This window comes from Cherax quadricarinatus, chromosome 84 (genome assembly GCF_038502225.1).
Source record: "Cherax quadricarinatus isolate ZL_2023a chromosome 84, ASM3850222v1, whole genome shotgun sequence".
Lineage (NCBI taxonomy): Eukaryota > Metazoa > Arthropoda > Malacostraca > Decapoda > Parastacidae > Cherax > Cherax quadricarinatus.
In genome coordinates, this window is record NC_091375.1 from 15528340 (window position 1) to 15552119 (window position 23780).

Genomic DNA, 23780 nt, shown 5'->3' on the forward strand with positions numbered 1-23780 from the left:
GACTAGTTTCCATTTTCTCACCTAAAACTTTTTAGCAGCAAAAAATTCTAACTGGAACGAACCTTAACCCTTAAATGGTCCAAACGTATATATACGTTTTTTCAGCATCTGAAAGTATGTAAAAAAATGTAGATCTTTTTTTTTTGTTTTACATTTAAAAACATGTAAAAAAACTTTTATCTACATTTTTTTTTTGTTATATTTGAAAATATATAAAAAAAAGTAGATCTACTTTTGTAGCTACGAATTTGAACGTCAATCTGTTTGGACCGTTTAAGGGTTAAACAAAAGAATAAGAGTAAAGTACTACAATAGATCTTTTGCCATATGCTGACAGGTTCTGTTCATTTGTACTTATCTGATCTATTACTATAAAGCTGTCTAAATTGTTTCCTTCAGTAGCTTTACTGCACTTATCAGTTTGTTCATGTTATCTATAGTAACTGTACTCTGTTATGTATCTAGTGTTTTCTATATAAGAGAACACCTACCTCAAGAATCATTAACTGTTGCTAATATTTCAGCCAAGCGACCTCCTGTGGAAGAAACTGCTTCCTTCCTGCAGTCGCTGTTGGCGTCCCATGGTCCCAACTACCTGGAGAAGCTGTTCGGCAGCAAGGCTCGCAATGCCCTGCAACCCCTGGGAGGTGTTGAGGCTGTGGCTGTAGCTTTGTCAGGTCAGCATCACCACCACCCTTCCCTAACCCTTCTCAAGGCCTTCACCTTATTACACAGAATAATTTTTACATTCATGGGGTAGAGTTAAACCCATAGTGATCATACGGAACCTGGGGAATGGGAGGTGATCAGGTACTTAAGTCAAAATTTCCTTGAATCAAGAGCCCTTAGCGTACATAAAGGCACCACCTTGAAGGGCACCCTCATGTTAATACCTTCAAAACTTCCCTTCTTCACTTAAAAAATCTTACTTTAGATTTTCTTTTTTTTTTTTGTTTAATGTTGAAATCAGTTTAGGATTGTAGAATTTTAATAAATATGCAATTAAGAATCAAAGGAACTGTTAACATTTGGGATTTTAAAGTTCTTAAGGAATTATTTAAACTAAAAGTTATTGAAAGGAATTAGTAGTGTGCACAAAAACTATAGATATTTTACATGTTAATAGAGTCCTTTTAAGGATAGTAGTACATACATGTATATGTATTTTTTTTAAATTCACAATATTTGTTTAAACTTTGTAAGAACACAGTGGTAACCTTCGTTTTAATGGCTCTCTATATAACAGACTTTGGAAATGCAGAAAAAACTCTATTGGATCAGTTGTTTTGAAAAGGACAAGGTTCACTGGATACATAATTGTGGGTTATTGTTAGTATGCAGTGGCGGCTTGTCCATAGGAGCTGCAGAGCTGCAGTCTCACCCAGATGCTCACTGTGAGATGTATGACTTCATCAACCTTATGCTAAAATAATTTGCAACTGACAAATATATTACAGGAAAAATCTGTTATATGTTGTTTTCAATGTATTTATAAGTGAATTTTTAATTTTTTTTTTGTTGAAATGAGATAAAAAATGACTAAAAATAGAAGTTTGATGCAGTACAATAGTATAGGTATTACTGGCATTATGAGCCACCACTGTTAGTATGAGAGCAAAACACTCTTATCTCTCCACCACAATTATCACTACTAGTCATCCTTTTTTTGTTATAAAGCTATGGTGATTACCCTAATAGTAATACAGTACACGGTAACTCTGGCAGTAGTGAAATTCAGGACAAAAACTGCTGGATCATTTGATTCAGAAACAACCAAGTTTGCTGATTGCAGAATTGTTTGTTATAGTTACTATCATGGCAAAACAATCACATCTCTATCTGCCACAATCACCATTACTTGTCATCTGTTCCCTAATATTCCATTATATTGAGAGTATTTTTTTAATTGTTTAAAATATACTCTGCTTTTAACTCCAGAAAAATTGGTCTGTGATGACATTGCAAAATTTGACACCAATTATCCTTGAACAATGACTGAGAATACCTTCCATCTTGCAGAATCACAGACCATTGACAGCTTTGGGGACACCCTCCACCTGATGAGGTCTGACGTAGAGCATCTTCGATCCGTCTTCATGGCAGTGGAGAATGGAGACATTGGTATGCTCAAGTCTCTGGGCATCAAGGATTCAGAACTGGGTGATGTCAAGTTCTTCCTTGAGAAGTTGGTCAACACTGGCTTCCTTGACTGAGAAGTTCAAGTTATAAGTCCAGCAGAGCAAGGAGGAGCTATGGAAGGATGAGGTGCTGCTGTGACAAGATTGAAATACAAAAAAAAAAACTGAAGGCAGGATAGAATGATAAATATGAAAATGGAAGCTCTTTATAAGATAGCAAAAATAAAAATACAGAAATAGCACAGAAGTTGAAGCATTAATGCAAAGGAGAGAGGTAGTACATATTGTTTAGAAAATTTAGACTACATAGTATTGGACACAATGTTACATGGGAAGAGGCTGTTGACATGACATGACATGGAGCAAAGATTAGACAGTTACTGAGCAGGCAGAGAATAAGAATATTTTTCCAACCATTTCTCAATCACCAAGAAAATTATTCTATTGAGAGTGTTATATAAAGGGAGACCTGTTGGTCTTTAGACTAGTAACTCTGCAGCAGCAGGTGACCTTCACACATTAGCCTCACTGCTAATTCCCAATATGTTACAACCAATGTACTGTTATTGTTTGAATTCTATATCATAGATAAATCCACAAGTAGACTTAATTATCCTTAAGCTGATGTATAGCATGTAGACCTATCTTATAGCCTTATTAGGTATATTTTTGTGAATATGTAATATCTTTGTTCTGTCAGCATCCATTAAATTTATCTAGGAATTTCTCAAAATATTTTCTGTGATAAGTGTTTGAGAGAACAACTGTTTTGTAAACAGAAGATAAACTCTCATCTATGAAGGTTTCAGAAGCTCTGAGCCCAAAAATCCTCTTTTTTTTTTTGACCTTTGTATTGCACATACACTTTTACTTGTTAATTATTTTTTAATTTATTATTGTCAAAATTTCATTTGATTGTTTTTCACTAGATGTTGGACTACTGCACTTTGAACTTCGACGCCTCGTAACAGATGTATGACAAAATATATACTCAGTGTAGTTCATTTACTGAATATTTTCCATAAAAATTCCATTAATTGTTGGTATTGGGAAGTACTAAACCCATAAGGGTCATAGAGCACATGGGGAATGTAAGGCGATTAGGTTTCATCTGAGGAAAGGGAAGATAGATCCAGTTCCTTGAATCAAGAACCTTTTACTCTCCTCAAAACAGCCTTCCTCCCCCTCCTTTCCTCCTCTCCTTCAAAGGAGAAAGGAATCCCAGTATTAAAGATTCTTTGAAGTCATTATTTCCGGTATTCCTTGAAAATAGCCAAGACATTTACAAACCTGTTGGCTGGCTCACCACCCCATCATTTAAGACTAAAAAACTGACTGAAGAAATGGCTCTGTTACAATGGCCACTGTGGAAGTTGGCTTTTTAATTGTTAAGTTGTTAAACATAAATTATCTTCACTCCTGTCTCAAGTGTTTCAGCTTGACTGAGGACATCTTGCAATAGTACATGATGTGGGAATACTGACAAGCAGAAAATTTAAGAAAGTTTGACCTGTGAAGAAGGCTTTGTGAAAACATATATTATACCTGGTGGTAGCAAAATAAGGGAACACAGTTGGGTGTGAAAACAGGAATTTAAGCAGTTATTGAACACTGCAGTAGGCCTACTGGCCCATGTTTGGTAAATCTTGAGACACATTAGCATGTTGAATAGTGTTGGTAATAGTAGTTGTAGTGGCTGTAAGTTCTCAGTAGTATACCTGGTTCAGTTTCTGTATAGGCAGTGGTTTTGTCAGTCATAAGCTGCCTTTGTTTTGTGTGATTGTATATGGTGTTTTGATTAGCACTGTTTCATGACATTTTCTCTTGTATTTTGTATTATGAGTTTTGAATCTGAAAATCTTATTAGACATATGCATTGTTTCTAGTATCAGTTTGGTCTGCATACTTATGCTCATTGAGTCACATACTGAAACTGTTAAAAGCTTAAGTAACTGAATCAACAAGCATAATTACATAGATAGTAGGAATAATGAGTGAGTTCAAAATAAAAATTCACACAGCCATCTAACGAGATTTTCAAATTCAAAACTTATAATACAAGGAGAAAAATGCAAGCGAAAATTCTATAAAAGAGTTCTAATCATGATATCAAACATAGTCACACATAATCAAGGCAATTTCAAATTGGTAAAACCTCTGCCCATACAGAAACTGAACCAGGTATACCACTGAGAACTTCCAACCACTACCACCGCTACTATTACCAGCACAACTCAACATGCCAATGTGATTCAAGATTTTATCTAGCATGGACTAGTACACTTAATGCAGTGCCCCTTCGATATTTGCTTAAATTCTTTTATTCATACCTGACTCATGTTTATCTGCCTATATTGTGTTACTATCAGATATACCAGACTTCATGAAGCCTACTGCATAGGCAAAACTTTTCATGTTATATATATACAATACCAATAAGTTGATAGAGTAGGACATATGTGCAACACTTAGGTACCTTTAGTGATGAAACATTTCACCTGCTCTGCAGGCTTCGGCAGTTGAATACAGAGATGAATTACATTCCTGGAGACAGTAGATAATGTAAAGTAGTAATTTGAGGTAATTAGTCCTTCAGCCTTGATGGAAAATAATCAGTCTTAGCTTGAGGCCAGATGCATATACTATATTGGATTCCAAAGTGTAGTCTAGGAGCTTGGATATGAGGTCATAAATAAGCTGGGCCCACTAGTGAAAGTAGGTCATCCTAAACAGTTGTTAGCAATGCAGTTATTGAAGACATCCCTGTACCATTATACTATGTCTTACTGTCACACACACATATTACATATAAACAGTGCCATAAAGTTGATGAGTATGATATCAAAAGTATCTTTAGTGAATAAATGTTTCAACTGCACTGCTGGCTTCATCTTTTGAACACACAGATGAATTAGTCCTGGAAACAGCAGACTAAGTGGAGAGGTAGCTTGAGGTAATCAGTTCCTGTGCTTCTTAGCCTAAAGCTAAACAGACTGATTATCTTCCATCAAAGCTAAGGGACTGATTACTTCAAACTACCTGTCCACCTTGTCTACTGTCTCCATGACTGTAATCCATCACTATTCCACTAATAAAGCCTGCAGAGCAGACAAAACTTTTCATCAATGAAGATACCTAAGTGTTGCACATCTTATCTATTAACTTGTCAGCATTGTATACCAGTTATGTGATGCATACTTGCTTGTGACACCATGGTGATACGTACTTGCTTGTGACATCATGGTATCTTAGTACAGGGATGACTTCAATAACTGTTTTGCATGACCTACTTCCACTTGTGGGCCCGACTCACCTGTGACTTCAACTCCAAGCTGCTACACACTTCCAGTTCATGCTTTAACCTTAAGTTAAGACTAATTACCTACCATCAATGGTGAGGGACCAGTTACCTCAGACTACCTCTCTACTTCATCTACTGTCTCCTGGATCGTAATTCATTTGTGTGTGTGTGTGCAACTGACAAAACCTGCAGCACATCCAAAAGTTTTATCAATAATGATATACAGTGGACCCCCGGTTTACGATATTATTTCATTCCAGAAGTATGTTCAGGTGCCAGTACTAACCGAATTTGTTCCCATAAGGAATATTGTGAATTAGATTAGTCCATTTCAGACCCCCAAACATACACATACAAACGCACTTACATAAATACACTTACATAAGTGGTCGCATTGGGAGCTGATCGTAAACCAGGGGTCCACTGTATAAGTGTTGCAAATGTAACTTACTCATTAGGCAAAAATTTTTCTTGAATAAAGTTTCTAATTGCTGATTGTGTGGGGAGATTTTGTTAAAGTATCTGTGAATTATGAACCAAAATATTATTCACTGCCTGGGAATGAACCAACAAAAGCACTAACGACCCATTTTCAATTGCAGTTTATCTATTTATAAAACCACAGTAGCTGTAAGTGCAGGAGTGTAGATATAATTTACATAGTAATGTTTTTATAACACTTGTATTACACTCAAAGTATTAACGGTTCCTAGTAACTATTGTTAGTGTTTGTGCACTTTAATTATATTTACAAATATTTATCACATCTTCACTAGCTATTCAAAATAGGCATGACATTTTCGGTGACACTTAACAATGTTTGCAAAATCTTCAGGAACAATTATCTGTATTAATATTCGTAAGGGTGTAACAACAGTTTAGGAAAGCCATGCTAACAGCTACACCAACAGCTAAACCAACAATAACAGCTACACCAACAATAACAGCTACACCAACATTAACAGCTACACCAACATTAACAGCTACACCAACAATAACAACCACACCAATAACTCTGACAATAGCCACACAAGAGCTACACAGACACCAACCACTACACCAACAGTTCTTGGGGCTTCCTTCCTCATAACAAGCTTTTAAACTTCATAATAAATTTTTACTCTTTTGTTAGAGTAAACATGAAGTAACTCAGCACAGTCTCTCAGTGTAAGGCCAACACCTATATTACTGTTCTCTTGTTTGTCTCTGTGGGTTCGTTTGTCATGGATCAGTTTCTGTTATACTGTAGTATTTGGATGAACTAACACGATAATTACTGTAGGTTCAATGAATTATAACAGTGAGCGAGTGAGATCATATCAAAGTTTTAAGATTCACGTCACATGATGTTCACCAAGAAGAAAGAGACATATTTACCAAGAGGAAAGAGGCTTAAGACATTTACCAAGATGTTTACCAAGAAGAAAGAATCCTTGAGTCAACCTTGAAATAATTATATTGTTTAAAAGTTTACCAGATGGTCATCCCCATGTTGAGAGATTCTACCTAAAGTTTGTGTGGTTACTATGTCTTCTCTGCATGCATGGTGCTTGCCTTCACTTAGTGTACAGCTGCACAAATACAATATTCTCTCTGGGTGTTATGTTAGTGTAGAGGGCAATAATGACAATATCCTTTACTCCTCTGTGTGAGCAAATCCTCTGAACACACACCACATCATCTCCATTCTCTCCCACTTGCTCTTCCTCTTTGCACTTCCCTTCCTCACTTCCCCTTTTCAATTTTGCACCTCCTTTTCTTCATCTTTCAATTCCCCGCCCCTTCCCTTCTCCCACACACCTCTCCTCCCCTCCCCAACTGCTGTCTAAGACAGGTTTCCTGAGATCTATCAGGAGGCCAGTTGTCTTAGACAGTTTCCCTGGGGTCTGTCCAGAGACTTAATAACAAGGACGGGTATTGGCAACATTTCCACAATTTCCTTCTGTGGTTGCCATGTTTGTGCCTGACTTGGACTTCAGCTTAGTCTTATAACTGAGTTTATATATGTAAAAACAGTATATCTATTTAAGCCTTATTAATGAGAATCATTCTGCTTCAGTTATAATGCTGTAAATAACATCAAAAAACCTGGTTCAGTATAAGACAACCATGGATAAGTTTCAGTACAATGGCTGAAACAAATTACAACCCTTAATTTGGAGAGGAAACTATAATTTCATCAAAAATGGGTTAGTTATGAAGACAACCATAAATTCTCTGTATTTTTTCTTCAAGCAGCAAACTGCCTAAGAGACTATAGCTTTACATACATATTTTCGTAGCAGCACTGAATACAATTACAGTCAAGTTACTTGTATTCATACAGTACACTGAACATACATTTATAAGTTTTCCTTCTTAAAAAGAAGACATTTGCTCTCTCTCTCTTACTTCTGTTGTGAAGACTTAATGATAAAAATAAATCAGCATTAGCACGAACAGACCTTGATACCAGTGAAGGGCTCTTGACCCTCAGTAGTGAATCTATCTTCACCTTGGATTGAAACACCTATATGGGTTTAGAACCTGTCTTCAAATTTACTGTAATAATAATAATTGGATTGAACCTATTGCCTGTCAGTACCCATGCATGATCCCTGCAGATTTAGAGCTTTCCCTAATTATAACATTAGTGCACACCGTAATAATAATACAAGAACAGACAGGCTGTATTATGTACCATGGAAAGTGAACTTTACAGGTTTAACATTGTCTTTATAACTGAACACGTCATCTGCAAATACTCATAATATTATTGGTATGTTCATGGGCAAGCTTTAAACCTTTAGGAGGTCTTACAGCACCTGGAAAATGGAAAGTAATCAGGTTTATTTCAAGGAAGGGGAGAGTACCTCCAATTCCTTGGATCAAGAATCCTTTACCAGCATCAAGGCCCTCCCTTCACTTACCTTGAAGGGGAAACTACTGTAACATGATGAGGGGAAGTAAATTACCTCGGAGAGTACTGTCTTAGGGTCAAACTGGCGAGACACCGACTAATGAAGACACAGTACGTACTGTACTAGAAAGAAATGAACTATAATGCTGTATATCATTTTTATCCTCTGTGATAGTCTTTGTTATTATATTCACGGAAAAATGCTAAAACCCAGGTCATACAACAACGGAAGAGTGATTAGCAACCAGGGTTGATCTGAGGAGAGGGAGGATAACTCCAATTCCTTGGATAAAGAGCCCTTCAGCAGCGTCAAAGCACTTTTTCTGAAGGAACAAGAAACTTTCTATGTAGAGAGAATTCATTTAACCATGAGTGATGATTACTTTTAAAAGTTATTAAGTTAAGATGGCAAATTTCATAAGAGACTCATGTGAATCTTTTGTATTATATTTTACAGCTGTGCTCTGTGACTAAAATGTAAATTTTCATTCTATCTCGTGGATCTATTGGGAAGGTTGTAGTACCACACGTACGTCAAGCTATGTTTATAACATTATGTGGGAAGCAGAGGAGGAGGAGGAGGAGAAAATACCTTCATTGCCACCACCAAACATCTATGTTATCAATATTATGGTAACCTTAAACAATTTATGAAGCACACTGTTTTCTTTCATCTAAAAATAAAGTTTCACCATTTCTATAAGTTTTTTCTATCCCAATATGTATCTTATGTTATGTTAGATTTATGATGCACATAAAGAAAGATAAGGTGGACCAATTGAATCTACATGGGTTTGAATTATTATTTTTTACAGAAAGCACTAACTTGTATGGGTTCACCACAATGTTATGACAGTGCTGATGTTACTATATGAAGGCTGAAAGGAAGTCATAGATGGTGCAGTACAATAGCTTCAGATAAAAAAATCATAAAATAAATTTACATTAAAGATAAGACTATCAGAGAGGAGATCAGACAGAATAAGCATATGAACACATTGACAATCAGTCATCAGTTGTTGAACTGTCAACATGGCCTCATAATTTTTGCAGAGTAGCAGTAAGTGCCTTTTCATGAGACTTCCATGTGTGAATCACAACACCAACACACTCACAAGAGCACTTCTTCCCATAAGTGACAGTGATGAACAGCAGATGGTCAGAAGTACAACTGGGGGGTTGGTTAAAAGCAGCCTGTCGGTCACTAATTTGGACAAACAATTCTACCAATGATCATAAGAGTACTGAAAAAATAAAAGGGTCTTTTAATACATGTTAGGTTTCTGTGACTACTATAATGAGGTAGATATGGCAACAAGAAGTGCATAAAACTATGCTGTAAAAATATTGGTCATCTTAGCAGGCATTCTTGAAATACATTATCAGAAAAAAATTGTATACCCAACTCCATTATTAAGATGTTACTTGATTATTATTATGTTCAAGGAGAGCACTAAAATCGTAAGAGTGATACAGCACTCCACGGCAGAGGGAAAAGAGATGGAAGGGCTGAAAGGATGGTTGTCAAATTTGATGAAGTAAACCACTGTCAGTTAGGAAAGTCAAGAGTGTCTGCAGTAAAGGTGGGGGTCACCAGAGAGGAGGGTGGTCAAACTTATTATATATGGATGTTGATTTTGAGACTCTCTGATCGCGAGTTCTCCCCACCCGTGGTTTGTTTGCAATCGTGTCATTACAATTTCATGAGTCAACCTGGATATCATTACAGCATGCCTTTCCATGAGGTAGCCATGTGAGTCTAGTATGCACAGTGAATAACTGAGTTCATGCTTCCCACAAAAAACAGTAATGTAGAGAAAATGGCCAAAAATCCAATTTGATTTGATGGAAAAAAACATTTTTGTTCACTAATAAGGACCAGTGACAATGCCAACAATCCCAATGACCTGAATGAATACCAAAAGAAATCACAGAATAGTAAACACCTGCAAGGGGTGGAAAGACAAATTGTAAAACAAACTGAAGCATCTTTAACTTCAGTTTCTTGAATCTCAGTACATCCAAGGACCCAACAGAAGAAAATCTCATGTCTGCTAGAGATATGGTAAAGCCAATGCTGAATATCAATGATTAGGGACTGCAAGTAATCAAACATCTTCATTCTTTGCAATGTGCACCACAAATTTGAGATTATAACAACAAATGAGTCTAATAAAGCTGCTCTGTGAAAAACAACAGCAAGAATAGGATGTAACTTTAACTGTGAAAATTAGACACCTATGATAACTAACCTTCAGACATAAGATCATGAAAGTAGCCACATAGGAAATTCCAGTGACAGTTTTGGAATCATCTTCATACACGGCTGTAGTATTAATGTGTGTCAGAAAATGTTCAAGAAAGAATGAGCACATGTTCAAGGCTGAAAGGTAAGACTTCAGAAATAACAAGAGAGAAGAACAAAATTAGATCATTGGGATTTCTCTTGGTGGTTGAGAATAGTAAGAGGAGAAAGAACATAAAGAGGCAGTATAGATGCTCCTCGCTTTATAATGGTTCAACTGGCAATATTTCAACTTTACAATAGCGTTATAGTTATGCACATTCAGTAGTCATCAAAGTTTGAATTTTGATCATCTTCATATCACTACATGTACTGTACTTGTATCATCTTTGGGTAATCTAGTCAATGTACTGTGAATCTTTTTTTTTTGTATTGTACAGTCCGTTTATTGACAGGATAAACTTACATTCACTTATTTACTTTTCAATACTGGTATTTAGTTAGTTATAGTATTATTTACTTATTCAGTGACAGTAGTTATTTACTTATTTATCATATCATATTCATATTCAACTTACAATACTTTCAACTTAGGACTGGTTCATCGGAACATGGCCCCATCATAAGACGAGAAGCACCTGTATTAAATTGCTCTGAATTCTTTTTTACGTGGATCTGGGGAAAAGTTGGTCAATATAATTCAAATAATTAGCTTTCATGTTATATTTGGCAGTGACATATCACTTACCCTGCAAGAAGGTGAGACTTCACAAAATCCAATGATGCTTTCTAGGAAAACATACCATATTGATACTGCCACTGTAATATACAATTTTGATACTTCCAATAATCATTGCAATTAATAATTTTATCCTGAGACAACTTATTTTCTTTTATAACACACAGGTTGTCTCCCACCAAGGCAAGGTGACCCAAAAAAGAAATGAAAATTTCTTCTTTTTACTCCGTTTATAAGTGTCTGACCCACTTTAGCATTAAGGTCCCTCAGCTCAAAACTCCTTAAACATTCAACTAACTACTAACAAAATCTGTCTATATGCCCCTACTATAACCCACTTCTCACATCCCACTTTGCTCCTGGAGTTTTAATTGTCTCTTAAGACACACGTAACTTACAGAAGAAGAATTCTTCTCCACTTCACCATGGAGAACTTAATTTTGTAAAACTTAATAAGTACTAATACTAGTACTTATGTTCATGGATCACTAGTACTAGTTTTAAGTTCTAGTTTTGGTGTACCCAAAATGCTATTTATAATCAGGGGCTTTTCAAAATATATGAAATAAATATCGCCTAATTTTGTAACAATTACAGGACTAAACATTTTCAGAATGAAATTTGTTTGATATGTCGTGGCCAAAAACAGATACAGCGCTTTACTGATACCAATATTTGCTTTATCAATAAAAAATGTATTTAATACAGTTTTATTTCATAAGTACAGATGAGAGGCATGAGAAAATTATAAGTAAAAATATTCCAATTGAATTAAAAATTTGCTAATACACTTTTAATATTAACTCTAATATTAGGTCCTTGATTTGATCTTTTTGAGAACATTGCTCTGCTCCAGCGCTGCTTTCCGCTTCCTCTGTAATGAGAAAACAGTGCGTGTCAATTATCTAAGTCAATAATAATATTAGTTAAAGAGTTGGTGGTTTATGGGAGCAGTATTTCCCCCTCAACTATTCCAGTACAGTCATACCCTGCTTTAGGTCATTTTGGCCTACATCAAAATCGCCCTTACGCCACTTTTCTAGAGTAAATTTCAGTTCAGCGAACATCATTATATCCGACTTTATGTCACTCAGCAACATCAACTACATCATAAATTTTTAACTGTATTCATTATTCTTTAAAAAATATGACTAATGTGTTTTAAGTATTTTTTAAGGTTTAGCAATAGTTATATTCTTTCGCAAGTTATTTATGCTAGCTTTACAGTGTTTGTCGTCATTTTAAGACATTTTTATGTCAAGTTTATGCCAAGAAACGGGTTACATCACAGCTCTTGGAACCAATTAATGACGTAGGGTGGAGTATGACTGTATATGTATCTCAATAATAATAAAATGTTATGGTCTCATTTTTGGCATCCACTGACACATTTTTCTTTCAAAAGATTCCAAAACATTCAGTAAATTTCTGTCATATACCTTTCCCAAATATACTAAATAAATTTAAGAAACAGCTATTTTCCTTTATCTAAGCACTGTTTAATTACTGTATATGATTAACCCCACAAATCTCTTTCAGGTATATACATGTACAGGTAGGTTTTCAAGGATGGGTCCTGGCCTGGGACGTCTCCATGCACATCCCTTTTATTTCTAAATCCACTCAGCTCATCTCCAGTCATACTCCCAAAAAGTATGAAGTACAATTCTGCCATACATTTAACTAGTGTATAATCAACAAATTTTTTTTTTTTTAACATGATGGTTGTCTCCAACTGAGGTAGGATGACCCCTAAAAAAAAGAAACACTTTTGCCATCATTCACACTATCAATGTCTTTGCAGAGGTGCCCAGATATGACAGTTTAGATGTCACTCTTAAACAGCAAATATCCTAAATCCCTCCTTTAACCCTTTGAGGGTCGACAGGCCCTCTCCGAGACTCGTTCTCAGGGTCGGCCAAATTTAAAAAAAAAAAAAAAAAAACACATTTCTTATGAAAAGATAGAGAATCTTTTCCCAATCATAATGACACCAAAAGTATAAAATTTGATGGAAAACTTATGGAATTATGCTCTCGGAAAGTTAGTGGTCTCGGTGATGTTTACGCGTTGGCGATTTTTGCCCACTTTGAGCCCCATTTTCAGCCAATTCCACTGTACTAGTCGATAAAAAACATGAATATTTCGCTAGAACTCCATTTTTTCTATCAAATGAATGTAAAAAACCACCCATTTACTAATTTCAACTATCCAGTACAGTGGTAAGAATTTAGCAATTTTGCCAATTTCACACAAATTTCAAAAGATGCCGATTTCCGAATAGGGTCCAGAATAAACAAGAAAGACATTACTGGCACTAAAATGACATTTCCTCTGTTCATTAGTCATGTCTCAATTCCCCTCTTACATTCTTTTGCTTTCTACTTTGAATTTTTATTCTCACAAAAAATAGAAGATTTACTGTTATGCAGACTACTGCATTAGTGTAAAAAATGGTATAAATAATATCGGTGCACTTGCGAAAGAATATCAGACTCACCAGTTGACGTGTATTGGACGCTTGGCATGATTTGTTTACTTTTGAACTTTGGTAAAAATCAAACATTTCTGCTACTTAGAGCTCAATTTCAAGGTACTTTTCATTGTAAAACCAGTCAAAATCATCTCAATTTCTGTAATATGTCTTCGATTCTATAAAATGAGACCAAGAAAACTAGAATACAACAATAAATACCATACGAAAATACAGTGCAAAGTCACTGTTTTATTCCAAAAAAACGGTCAAAGTTTTTTTTTTCTCATTATGCACTGTGTGCTGCAGGATTTTTTTTATACTGTGCACACTGACCACATAGACCCATTCTTTCATATGTAGGCCTACCAGCTTTCTCCCACTAGATTTGAGGGCGTTAGAATTTAGGCGTACTAGTACGTCAAAAACCCTGGGTCATAAGCCGTACTAGTACGGCCGAAACCCTCAAAGGGTTAAAGTGCACTGTACTTCCCATCTCCAGGACTCAAGTCCGGCTAACCGGTTTCCCTGAATCTCTTCACAAAATATTACCCTGTTCAAGCTCCAAGAGCTCATCAAGTACAAAAAATCATTCATCTCCACTCACTACTATCTAACACACACTCACATGCCTGCTGTATGTCTGAGCCCCTTGTACACAAAGCCTCTTTTACCCTGTCCCTCCATCCTTTCCTAAGACAACCCCTACCCTATAATTCTTACACCCTCTCTCACCCCTCACCTCTCTCTTTATACAGTGCATCCACATGTACTCTATGACAACCCTTAAGTTTTTTAATTCTTTCATATACACAATCAGCAAATGCACCAATAATTTCAACATGTTTATGCAATGTACAGTTATATACTGTACATTCATTTATAATTAACAATAATTATTTAAAACTGCCTATTAGACTGTGCACACAAAATATTCATACATAAAATACTTCACAGACAAGTATATCTTACAACTTGAGAACTACAGTACTCTTGTCATGGTGAATCTAGCACTCTTGGTTTAGATCTCCGCTTGCATGAAGCAATGAAAGGCAGAGGTAACTTACATTAGGTGTGGTGGGAGTCGCTACAGCATCAATCATCTCAGAAATGGCTCGAGGACGACTTGGCGACTCCTCGCCAGTGTTGATGGTCAGTGACTCAGGAATCTCCAAAACCTGACACAGTTATTACTGTCAGTATGGAAAACTAGAGAGGAATTTAATACAGGAATTTCTGTTCACCTGATATAAATATTTTGTTTGATGAAGATTGTTCCAATCTCAAGATATTCTAAATCATAAAAAAGGGAATAAAAAATAAAAATCATAATAGTACTGTACTGTGGCAGAGATAATTCACAAACTGGAACTTGAAAATGGATGACTTTATGGTCTACCCTGGACTATTACAAAGCTGCAAGTGAGAGAGACAATGCAAGAAACCCAAAAAAACTAGTCACGTGAAAATTATTATTATTATTATTATTATTATTATTATTATTATTATTATTATTATTATTATTATATTCATGGAAAGAAATAAATTCATTGGGCTCATACAATGGTTGGGGAAATAGAAGACAATCAGGTTCTCTCTGAAGAAGGTATGGTCACATCCAATTCCTTGGAACAAGAGCTCCTTACCGACACCAAGGAACTTTCCTTGAGGGGTGATCACAAGAAGGGAAAGCTAAAGTAGCTAAAGTAATCTAACCTTGTCTGGCATTAAACTTTCACACTGGTGCTTGAGTGTCTGCAGCTCAAACACATAGTTGAGCAGAATAGTGCGAAGGTCGTACATGAGCACCAGATCAGAGCGGAGTTCATTGAAGTGTTGGCACACTTCCTCTACTGCCATGGGATTGCTCTCTGTTAATAGAACAAAACAATGGCTTTCTGTTAACAGAACAAAATAATGGCTCTGTTAGCATAACAAAACAAGGGCTCTCTGTTAACAGAACAAAATAATGGCTCTGTTAGCATAACAAAACAAGGGCTCTCTGTTAATAGAACAAAATAATGGCTCTGTTAGCATAACAAAACAAGGGCTCTCTGTTAACAGAACAAAATAATGGCTCTCTGTTAACAGAACAAAATAATGGCTCTGTTAGCATAACAAAACAAGGGCTCTCTGTTAATAGAACAAAATAATGGCTCTCTGTTAACATAACAAAACAAGGGCTCTCTGTTAATAGAACAAAATAATGGCTCTGTTAGCATAACAAAACAAGGGCTCTCTGTTAATAGAACAAAATAATGGCTCTCTGTTAACATAAAACAAAACAAGGGCTCTCTGTTAATAGAACAAAATAATGGCTCTCTGTTAACATAACAAAACAAGGGCTCTCTGTTAACAGAACAAAATAATGGCTCTGTTAGCATAACAAAACAAGGGCTCTCTGTTAGCAGAACAAAACATTACAATATACATTGGCAAATACAAAGCTGTTCACAATATTTAATACAGTTATGGCAGCCAGCCTTTTTAAAATTAACTAAATTATATATTAATGACAATTCCTTAATTTTAATTAAATCCTTCAATAACTTTCAACGCATTTTCTATTTGCATATACCATATACAGCGTATAAGTATTTCTGCAAATGTAGCAAGATGACTATAAAAAACACAGTCTAAACTTATACTCCATAATCCAAAACACACTGATAAAAATATTAAAAATATTTCACGAGTTTAAACACTGCTGTATAAGTGACTATTGTCACAGAAGACAAGGATACAACACTACACAACCAGCTCACCTAAATTCAATTCTGTCAGAAGCTGTTCAATAGCTTTAACTTTCTTTTGTCCAACACTCGCAGGAAGTTTCATGCGCTGTGACCTTAAACTGACTCCTGAGGACTTCACATCAGGGAACTTAATGCCTGTACAACTATCCAGGCTTGGAGGCTGATAGGAAGAATAAAGAAACAATGAGCTCTTCGTAGAAGATAATTATATATATAATCAAAATCACATTATATATTTTTTAACACATCTGCCGTTTCTCACCGAGGCAGGGTGACCCAAAAAAGAAAGAACAAAAAAAATTTCATCATCATTCAACACTTTCACCGTCAATCATACATAATCACTGTCTTTGCAGACGAGCTCAGATACGACAGCTTAGACGTCCCTCCAAACTGCCAATATCCCAAACCCCTCCTTTAAAGTGCAGGCATTGTACTTCCCATTTCCAGGACTCAAGTCCGGCTAACTGGTTTCCCTGAATCCCTTCACAAAATATTACCCTGCTCACACTCCAACAGTACATCAGGTCCCAAAAATCATTCGTCTCCATTCACTCCTATCTAACACGCTCACACACGCTTGCTGGAAGTCCAAGCCCCTCGCCCACAAAACCTTCTTTACCCCTTCCCCCCAGCCTTTTCAGGGCTGACCCCTACCCTGCCTTCCTTCCCCTACAGATTTATATGCTCTCCAAGTCATTTTACTTTGTTCCAAGCTTAGTATCATTATATGATAATTATAATGCAAGCAACAAAAACATCAAAGACATACAGTAAAAGACAATATACCAGGAATGATTAAATTGCTGTTGATATTGTTTACAAACATGAAATCACTTCTAAAACTAACTGATATACTTCAGACATAGACAAAGCATTTATTTCTGAATATGAAGAATCTTACCAGCGTATCCATCTTTGCAACTTTTGTCTGCTGAATCTTTTTCTTGGTTGTCTTGGGAATCTTCCGAGCATCAGCATCAGCACTGATCAGTTTCTGCAGGTCCTGCGTCTTCTTCTCTCTCTCCTTTTTACGAGCTTCAATCTTACGAAGCTCACACACCAGCTGCTGCTCCTCTTCAATCTGTATTGCAAGATAAGATGCTATTACAAAGGGAGGATCAATTTTTCCAACTGAATAGAGGTACAATATATCTAACATAACAGTACTTTTTCATCTTCCAATGTTATATAACAGTAATCTTACATCTTCAGATATTATAATGTAATTTTTGTACCATCAAAAATTACATTATAATATTCTAAATAAAGCTGTAAAAAGTCCATAATTCTCTAATAAAACTAGATCCATGAACCAATGATCTTATAAATACCATTTACAGCAATTAAGAAACGACTGAGCTGCTAAGACAGTTAAAATGAACCCTAATTAGTCACTTTAATGAACTGTAGTTGTCCTTCCAAACTGACGAGGAAGGGAGAAGAGATTATGTTTCTGAAGGTCCTGTGAAAATAGAAAACAGGAATAAACCAAAATTAATTCTTTGAGTGTCCAGACCCCAGATCTGAAAAGTGTCCACAGTGTCCAAGAATTTTCAAAAAAAATTTTTGAGGTGATATGTTTACTATAGAACATGGCAAAAATTGAATATTTCTACTACTTTGAGCTCAATTTCAAGCTACTTCCAGTCTGGAAACCAATCAAAATCATCTCTATTTCTATAACATATCTTCCATTCCATTAATTGATACCAAGAAACTGAGAATGCAGTCATAAAAACCATCCAAAAATACACCAAAAAGTTGCTATTTTAAACCAAAAACACAGTCGCAGTTTTTTCCTATTAGTACGCACTGCATGGGGCAGGATTTTTTTTATGTGGTGCACACTTACCATATTGACACATCCTTTCATATCTAGGCCCAAATTTACTGCTCACTGCTTATCCGAGTGAGGTGAGCTCATCACACAGTTCTACGGTACGGACAGAGACGGCAAACCCATAGTACTACGGCACAGACAGTGAAGGAGTTAAGTGTGCAAAACAAATAGTGTCTCAGATTTGGGTTCATAAGCTTCAGAGACTTTATCTCTGTGAATATGTCATTCTAATCCAGCAGTTAACAGTGACATTCATGAAAATTAATGACTAAACAGAGAGATCCACACAAGAGTCGCTGAGCCAGTAAAATGCTTGATAACTGAATCTATTCTCTGACTGACCATCAGTAATTATGCTGAATAATCAAAACCTATAAATAAGAAAGCCCAAGAATTTGGAAAGAACTGTAATCTCATTTTGCTTGTCTAGCTTCTAGCAAGCACTGCCACATTCATTACGTATACTTTTTTTATAATTTGGAGAACTTAAAAACTTCATTCATTTGTTAACTAACATGATCAGGGGTTGAAAGCAGTTTTTTCCAGGACTGATATTAGAGATTCAATCTCACTGACAAAATACCTTGAAAAAACAGTACAGTAACCGTATCTACCTGTTTTGGTGTTCTGTCCCAGAGTTTGAGGAGCTGCTGTTTACGGCGTCGTTCATGGTCGCCATCATAATTGACGATCTTACCCTCTGGTCCAGATACATTATTAACCTGAAAGTGTAAATAACATTCAAACTCACACAGACCATAAAATTCCCAGTGTGTTCTGCAGAGACCTGGGAAGAGAGCCACACTAATAGATAAGTACATACAAGGAACATCCAATGCTAAATTCCCTTACCAAGTAAACAAAAAACATTCTCTAGCAAAGTTCACTTATCTTGAAAATGCTTGAGGGTAATTTCATGTTGATATAACAACCGATAATATACAATTATCTCTTGATTTTGACCAAATTAGTTAAATAAGAAAAGCTTAAACCTGAATGGAAGGTCACTGATACATATAAATAACCTGAATGGAAGGTCACTGATACACATAAATAACCTGAATAGAAGGTCACTGATACTTAAACAACCCACAAATTATGATGTTTTAGTCCAACTTGGACCATTAACTAGTCATGAAAGTTTTTCTTCTTAAATTTAGTAATTATATCCACGTATTTATTTATATTAATAATGCCTTATTATTCTATAGTCTCCAATATTAATTTATTAATGAACAGGTAAGATCCTTTTTGCACAGGTTCATGAAAATTAAAATGCTGCACAAAAGATTGTTTTGGTGGACACAGCACAAGAAAATTACCTTTTTGAGTATGTTTGTAACATTGTAATATCGCTCTTTAAGATCCTCCATGGTACGAGAGGTGAGATGCGACGGCCAGCGGTCGTGGATGACGGGCCAACGTAAGTCGAATCGGTGACACAAATCAAAGAGCATATCTGTCTCTGTCCTTGTCCAGCCATCACATAGTAAGTGCTCACTGTACTCGGAATCTGAATATGTCAATAACTCGACTTTCTGAAGACCAAAAAGTATATGTATTTAGTTTCCTGTGGAAAATATGGACTTACGAACAGAACAACTATAGCATTTCTGTATAAAATAAATGAGACACAGCTGGATTATCTAAAACGCTGATAAAATAAAAAATATAAACCTAGCACCAGATCTAGCTAGACACATCATCTCATTATGTATTACGAGAGTTAACATATCAATCACAACCAACAACAGAGAGTGATCATCATGAGTACCACTGATCTGGCTGGCAACACGGTAACCTGGAAGGTACCAGACAACACAGATGATGATCCATCCCACAATCATCAGATCAACCTAACCTTAAGTCGGTTCCTGACCAGCCGGGCTGTGGCTCGTACGTTGGTTTGCGTGCAGCCAGCAGTAACAGCCTGGTTGATCAGGCTCTGATCCACCAGGAGGCCTGGTCACAGACCGGGCCGCGGGGGCGTTGACCCCCGGAACTCTCTCCGGGTAAACTCCAGGTACTCCAGGTAATCATTTATTAACATTGTTGCTGAGTTTTGTTACTTAAAAATCATTAATCTAATAATTACATCCTCAGACAACTTAATCATGTTAAACTTGGCACTCAGTTAACCTCATTTATGGTCATACAGTTAAGTTATTGTATTAAATATCACATAATGTAAATATTATATTCTACCTGATAACATAATGTTGTAAACATGATATTCTGCCCGATAACATAATGTATTTGGCTAGAATTTAACTCGTCATTTTTCTTACCATTCCTGTAACACTTCATTTTTAATCTATACTTTCATCATTAGAGTTATTTTTACTTCATGTCTATATACCTTTAATGTCTTCACGTACATATTCAAATAATATTTTCATGTTCAGTTAATTGTGTCTAATATCTAGCTTGCCTGAAATGTGGGACTTTCTGCTTGTGCAGAATTTAACTTTTTAAAAACTATATAGAGTATGTAACTGGTGGAAATAAATTATTATTATTATAATTTAATATACAATGTCTAGAATTCTAATCTACAACAAATCAGTGGCTATATTTACAAATGCTGTAAATATGTCTGTGGCTATTTTAATGTTAACCATTTTTTGACTCATTGCTACACAAAAGATCCCCCCTTTTTTTTTTTTTTAACAAACCAGCCATCTCCCACCAAAGTAAGATGATCCAAAAAGAAGAAACAATTTTACCATCACTCCCTCCATCACTGCCTTGCCAGAGGCATGCCAATACTATAACTCAAATGTCCCTCTAAACAGTTCATAGGAAAACAAAAATTAACTAGATCATACCTTGTTAAACATAGCAAATGGATAATCCTTGCCCTGATCACACACACGCCGCCAGTGGTACAAGACAGCATTATCTTTACGAGCAGGGTTGGTAAATGGCATCCACTTCCATGGACGCACTCGTTTCATGCCAAGCTTGGCCTTGACACTCTTATAACCTTGACCTGAAAATATATATTATTATGTCTTAATAAAAACACTTCACTTAGATACTTACTATTTTCAACCCCATAACAAATTTAAAAAATAATTGTTTAAAAAGCAATGATCTTCCAGATCATTGAACATTTCCCTTATACTACATATAGAAGGAAAAAAGAATCTCCTCTTAATAGATGCTTGAAGCCTGAAAGAGAGCCAAAGGATAAAATTTACACCTGAAGAGTTAAGAAAAGTATATTTCACCTTTCAAGTACAAATTCGGAAAAGGTTATACAATTTTTTCTAGCAAAAGGCATGCAAACTTTAACCATCACAAGACATCTAGGATGCCACTTACCACTATCAGTTGGCAGCAAGGGAGGCAGATCTTTATTAGAGTCGGAGTAGAGTAATGCATATAGCTCCCTGTGCATGCCTTCAGGTCGCCGCATCACCTCTTTCTCTTTCTTCTTTTTAGGCACATCTTTACGCAGGCCTAGAATGACCTCCTTGCTCACCTCTGGAGTGGGTGATCGCTCAAGTTCCAAGATGTCTCGCACATCAGCCATCTCACTCCTGTGTAGCTAACTGAATCCACATTATTACAGCAGTAGTAATATTATAAGTAATTAACATAATAGTTTAAATGTCTCACTCTGTCATCACTGTATGTTTGATACCAGGAACATACGTGTATCTGAAAGGCCACAGCAAAGGTCCCTGGTTATTAGCAAACCTTAAATGTGAAAACTTTGTCTGATATATTAGCAAAAAAAAAAAAAAACTCCAAAACCCTAATCAATTATGAAAAATTGTTAACTAAAATCACAAATCATAGAAGCATGGCTATAATAAACACTACTCAGTTGGTAGCGGCCTCAACTCTCACACTGATGAACTGGGGTTCAGGGTCAACAAAGACTATATAATGCCATATTGTCTATATTCCCACAAGTGGAGATCAGGAGTGGACTAAAATATATATATAAAATCAGGAAAAAGGGAAATCAATAAAATTTGAGAGAAAAGAAAGGTAGGGCTTAATTCTCTAAATTCAGAATGTACAATGCCATGACCTCAGCATATTTCCTTAAACCTGCTGCCCCACCTAGCACTAAGTAGGTGTTTGGATGTTAACCCTTAAACGGTCCAAACAGATCAACGTTCAAATTCGTAGCTACAAAAGTAGATCAACTTTTTTTACATATTTTCAAATATAACAAAAAAAAGATGTAGATAAAAGTTTTTTTTACACGTTTTCAAAGGTAAAACAAAAGAGAAGATCTACATTTTTTTACATACTTTCAGATGTTGAAAAAACGTATATATACGTTTAGACCATTTAAGGGTTAAGGGTTAAGTGACTGGTGTGAGTCGCATCCTGGAGTTGAGGATTAAAGAATTCTAATGCCAATAAGTCAGGATGTCTGACAACATCCTGACTTTATTGCGTTAAGATACGATAAGATTTCGTTCAGATTTTTAACCCCGGAGGGTTAGCCACCCAGGATAACCCAAGAAAGTCAGTGCGTCATCGAGGACTGTCTAACTTATTTCCATTGGGGTCCTTAATCTTGTCCCCCAGGATGTAACCCACACCAGTCCACTAACACCCAGGTACCTATTTGCTGCTAGGTGAACAGGACAACAGGTGTAAAGAAACGTGTCGAAATGTTTCCACCCGCCGGGAATCGAACCCGGGCCCTCCGTGTGTGTGAAGCGGGAGCTTTAGCCACCAGGCCACCGAGCCTGGTAGACAACGCTCTCACCTCACATACTGAGTGTCCGTTGTTCAATTCCCAGCTGAATGGAAACATTAGGTGTGTTTCCTTACACCTGCTGTCCCCATTCACTGAGCGGTAAGTAGGTACCTGGGTGTTAGTTGACTGGTGTGGGTGGCATCCTGGGGGACAAGATTGAAGGACCCAAGCATATATAAGGGGGATCACCGATAGACCCCTGACTGTTATCAAGACCCCTGACTGTCATCAAGACCCCTGACTGTCTTCAAAACCCCTGATTGTCATCAAAACCCGAGTGTCATCAAAACCCGACTGGTCATCAAGACCCCTGGTGGTCTTCAAGACCCCTGACTGGTCATCAAGACCCCTGATGGTCTTCAAGACCCCTGACTGGTCATCAAGACCCCTGATGGTCTTCAAGACCCCTGACTGGTCATCAAGACCCCTGATGGTCTTCAAGACCCCTGACTGGTCATCAAGACCCCTGATGGTCTTCAAGACCCCTGACTGGTCATCAAGACCTCTGATGGTCTTCAAGACCCCTGACTGGTCATCAAGACCCCTGATGGTCTTCAAGACCCCTGACTGGTCATCAAGACCCCTGGTGGTCTTCAACACCCCTGACTGGTCATCAAGACCCCTGGTGGTATTCAACACCCCTGACTGGTCATCAAG

The 23780-nt window shown here is 36.5% G+C and overlaps 2 protein-coding genes across 5 annotated transcripts in view; one reads left to right on the top strand and one right to left on the bottom strand.

Moving 5' to 3' along the window:
* LOC128704334 (IDLSRF-like peptide) overlaps positions 1-9041 on the top strand; it is a 159247-nt gene extending 150206 nt beyond the window's left edge. For all 4 annotated transcript variants that reach the window (XM_053799500.2, XM_070103182.1, XM_053799502.2 and 1 more), the window contains 2 exons: positions 525-677; positions 2020-9041. In XM_053799500.2, coding sequence (XP_053655475.1) covers positions 525-677; positions 2020-2213 — 347 coding nt within the window. In that variant the 3' untranslated portion in view covers positions 2214-9041. The remainder of the gene's footprint in view (positions 1-524; positions 678-2019) is intronic.
* Positions 9042-12018: 2977 nt separating this feature from the next.
* Positions 12019-23780, bottom strand: part of DMAP1 (DNA methyltransferase 1 associated protein 1) — a 15383-nt gene continuing 3621 nt past the window's right edge. Inside the window, exons 2-10 of the mRNA XM_053799498.2 lie at positions 21722-21951; positions 21223-21386; positions 19717-19932; positions 19009-19116; positions 17456-17635; positions 16561-16711; positions 15512-15666; positions 14863-14973; positions 12019-12196 (exon numbers count right to left, since the gene is read on the bottom strand). Coding sequence (XP_053655473.1) covers positions 12134-12196; positions 14863-14973; positions 15512-15666; positions 16561-16711; positions 17456-17635; positions 19009-19116; positions 19717-19932; positions 21223-21386; positions 21722-21932 — 1359 coding nt within the window. The 5' untranslated portion in view covers positions 21933-21951 and the 3' untranslated portion in view covers positions 12019-12133. The remainder of the gene's footprint in view (positions 12197-14862; positions 14974-15511; positions 15667-16560; positions 16712-17455; positions 17636-19008; positions 19117-19716; positions 19933-21222; positions 21387-21721; positions 21952-23780) is intronic.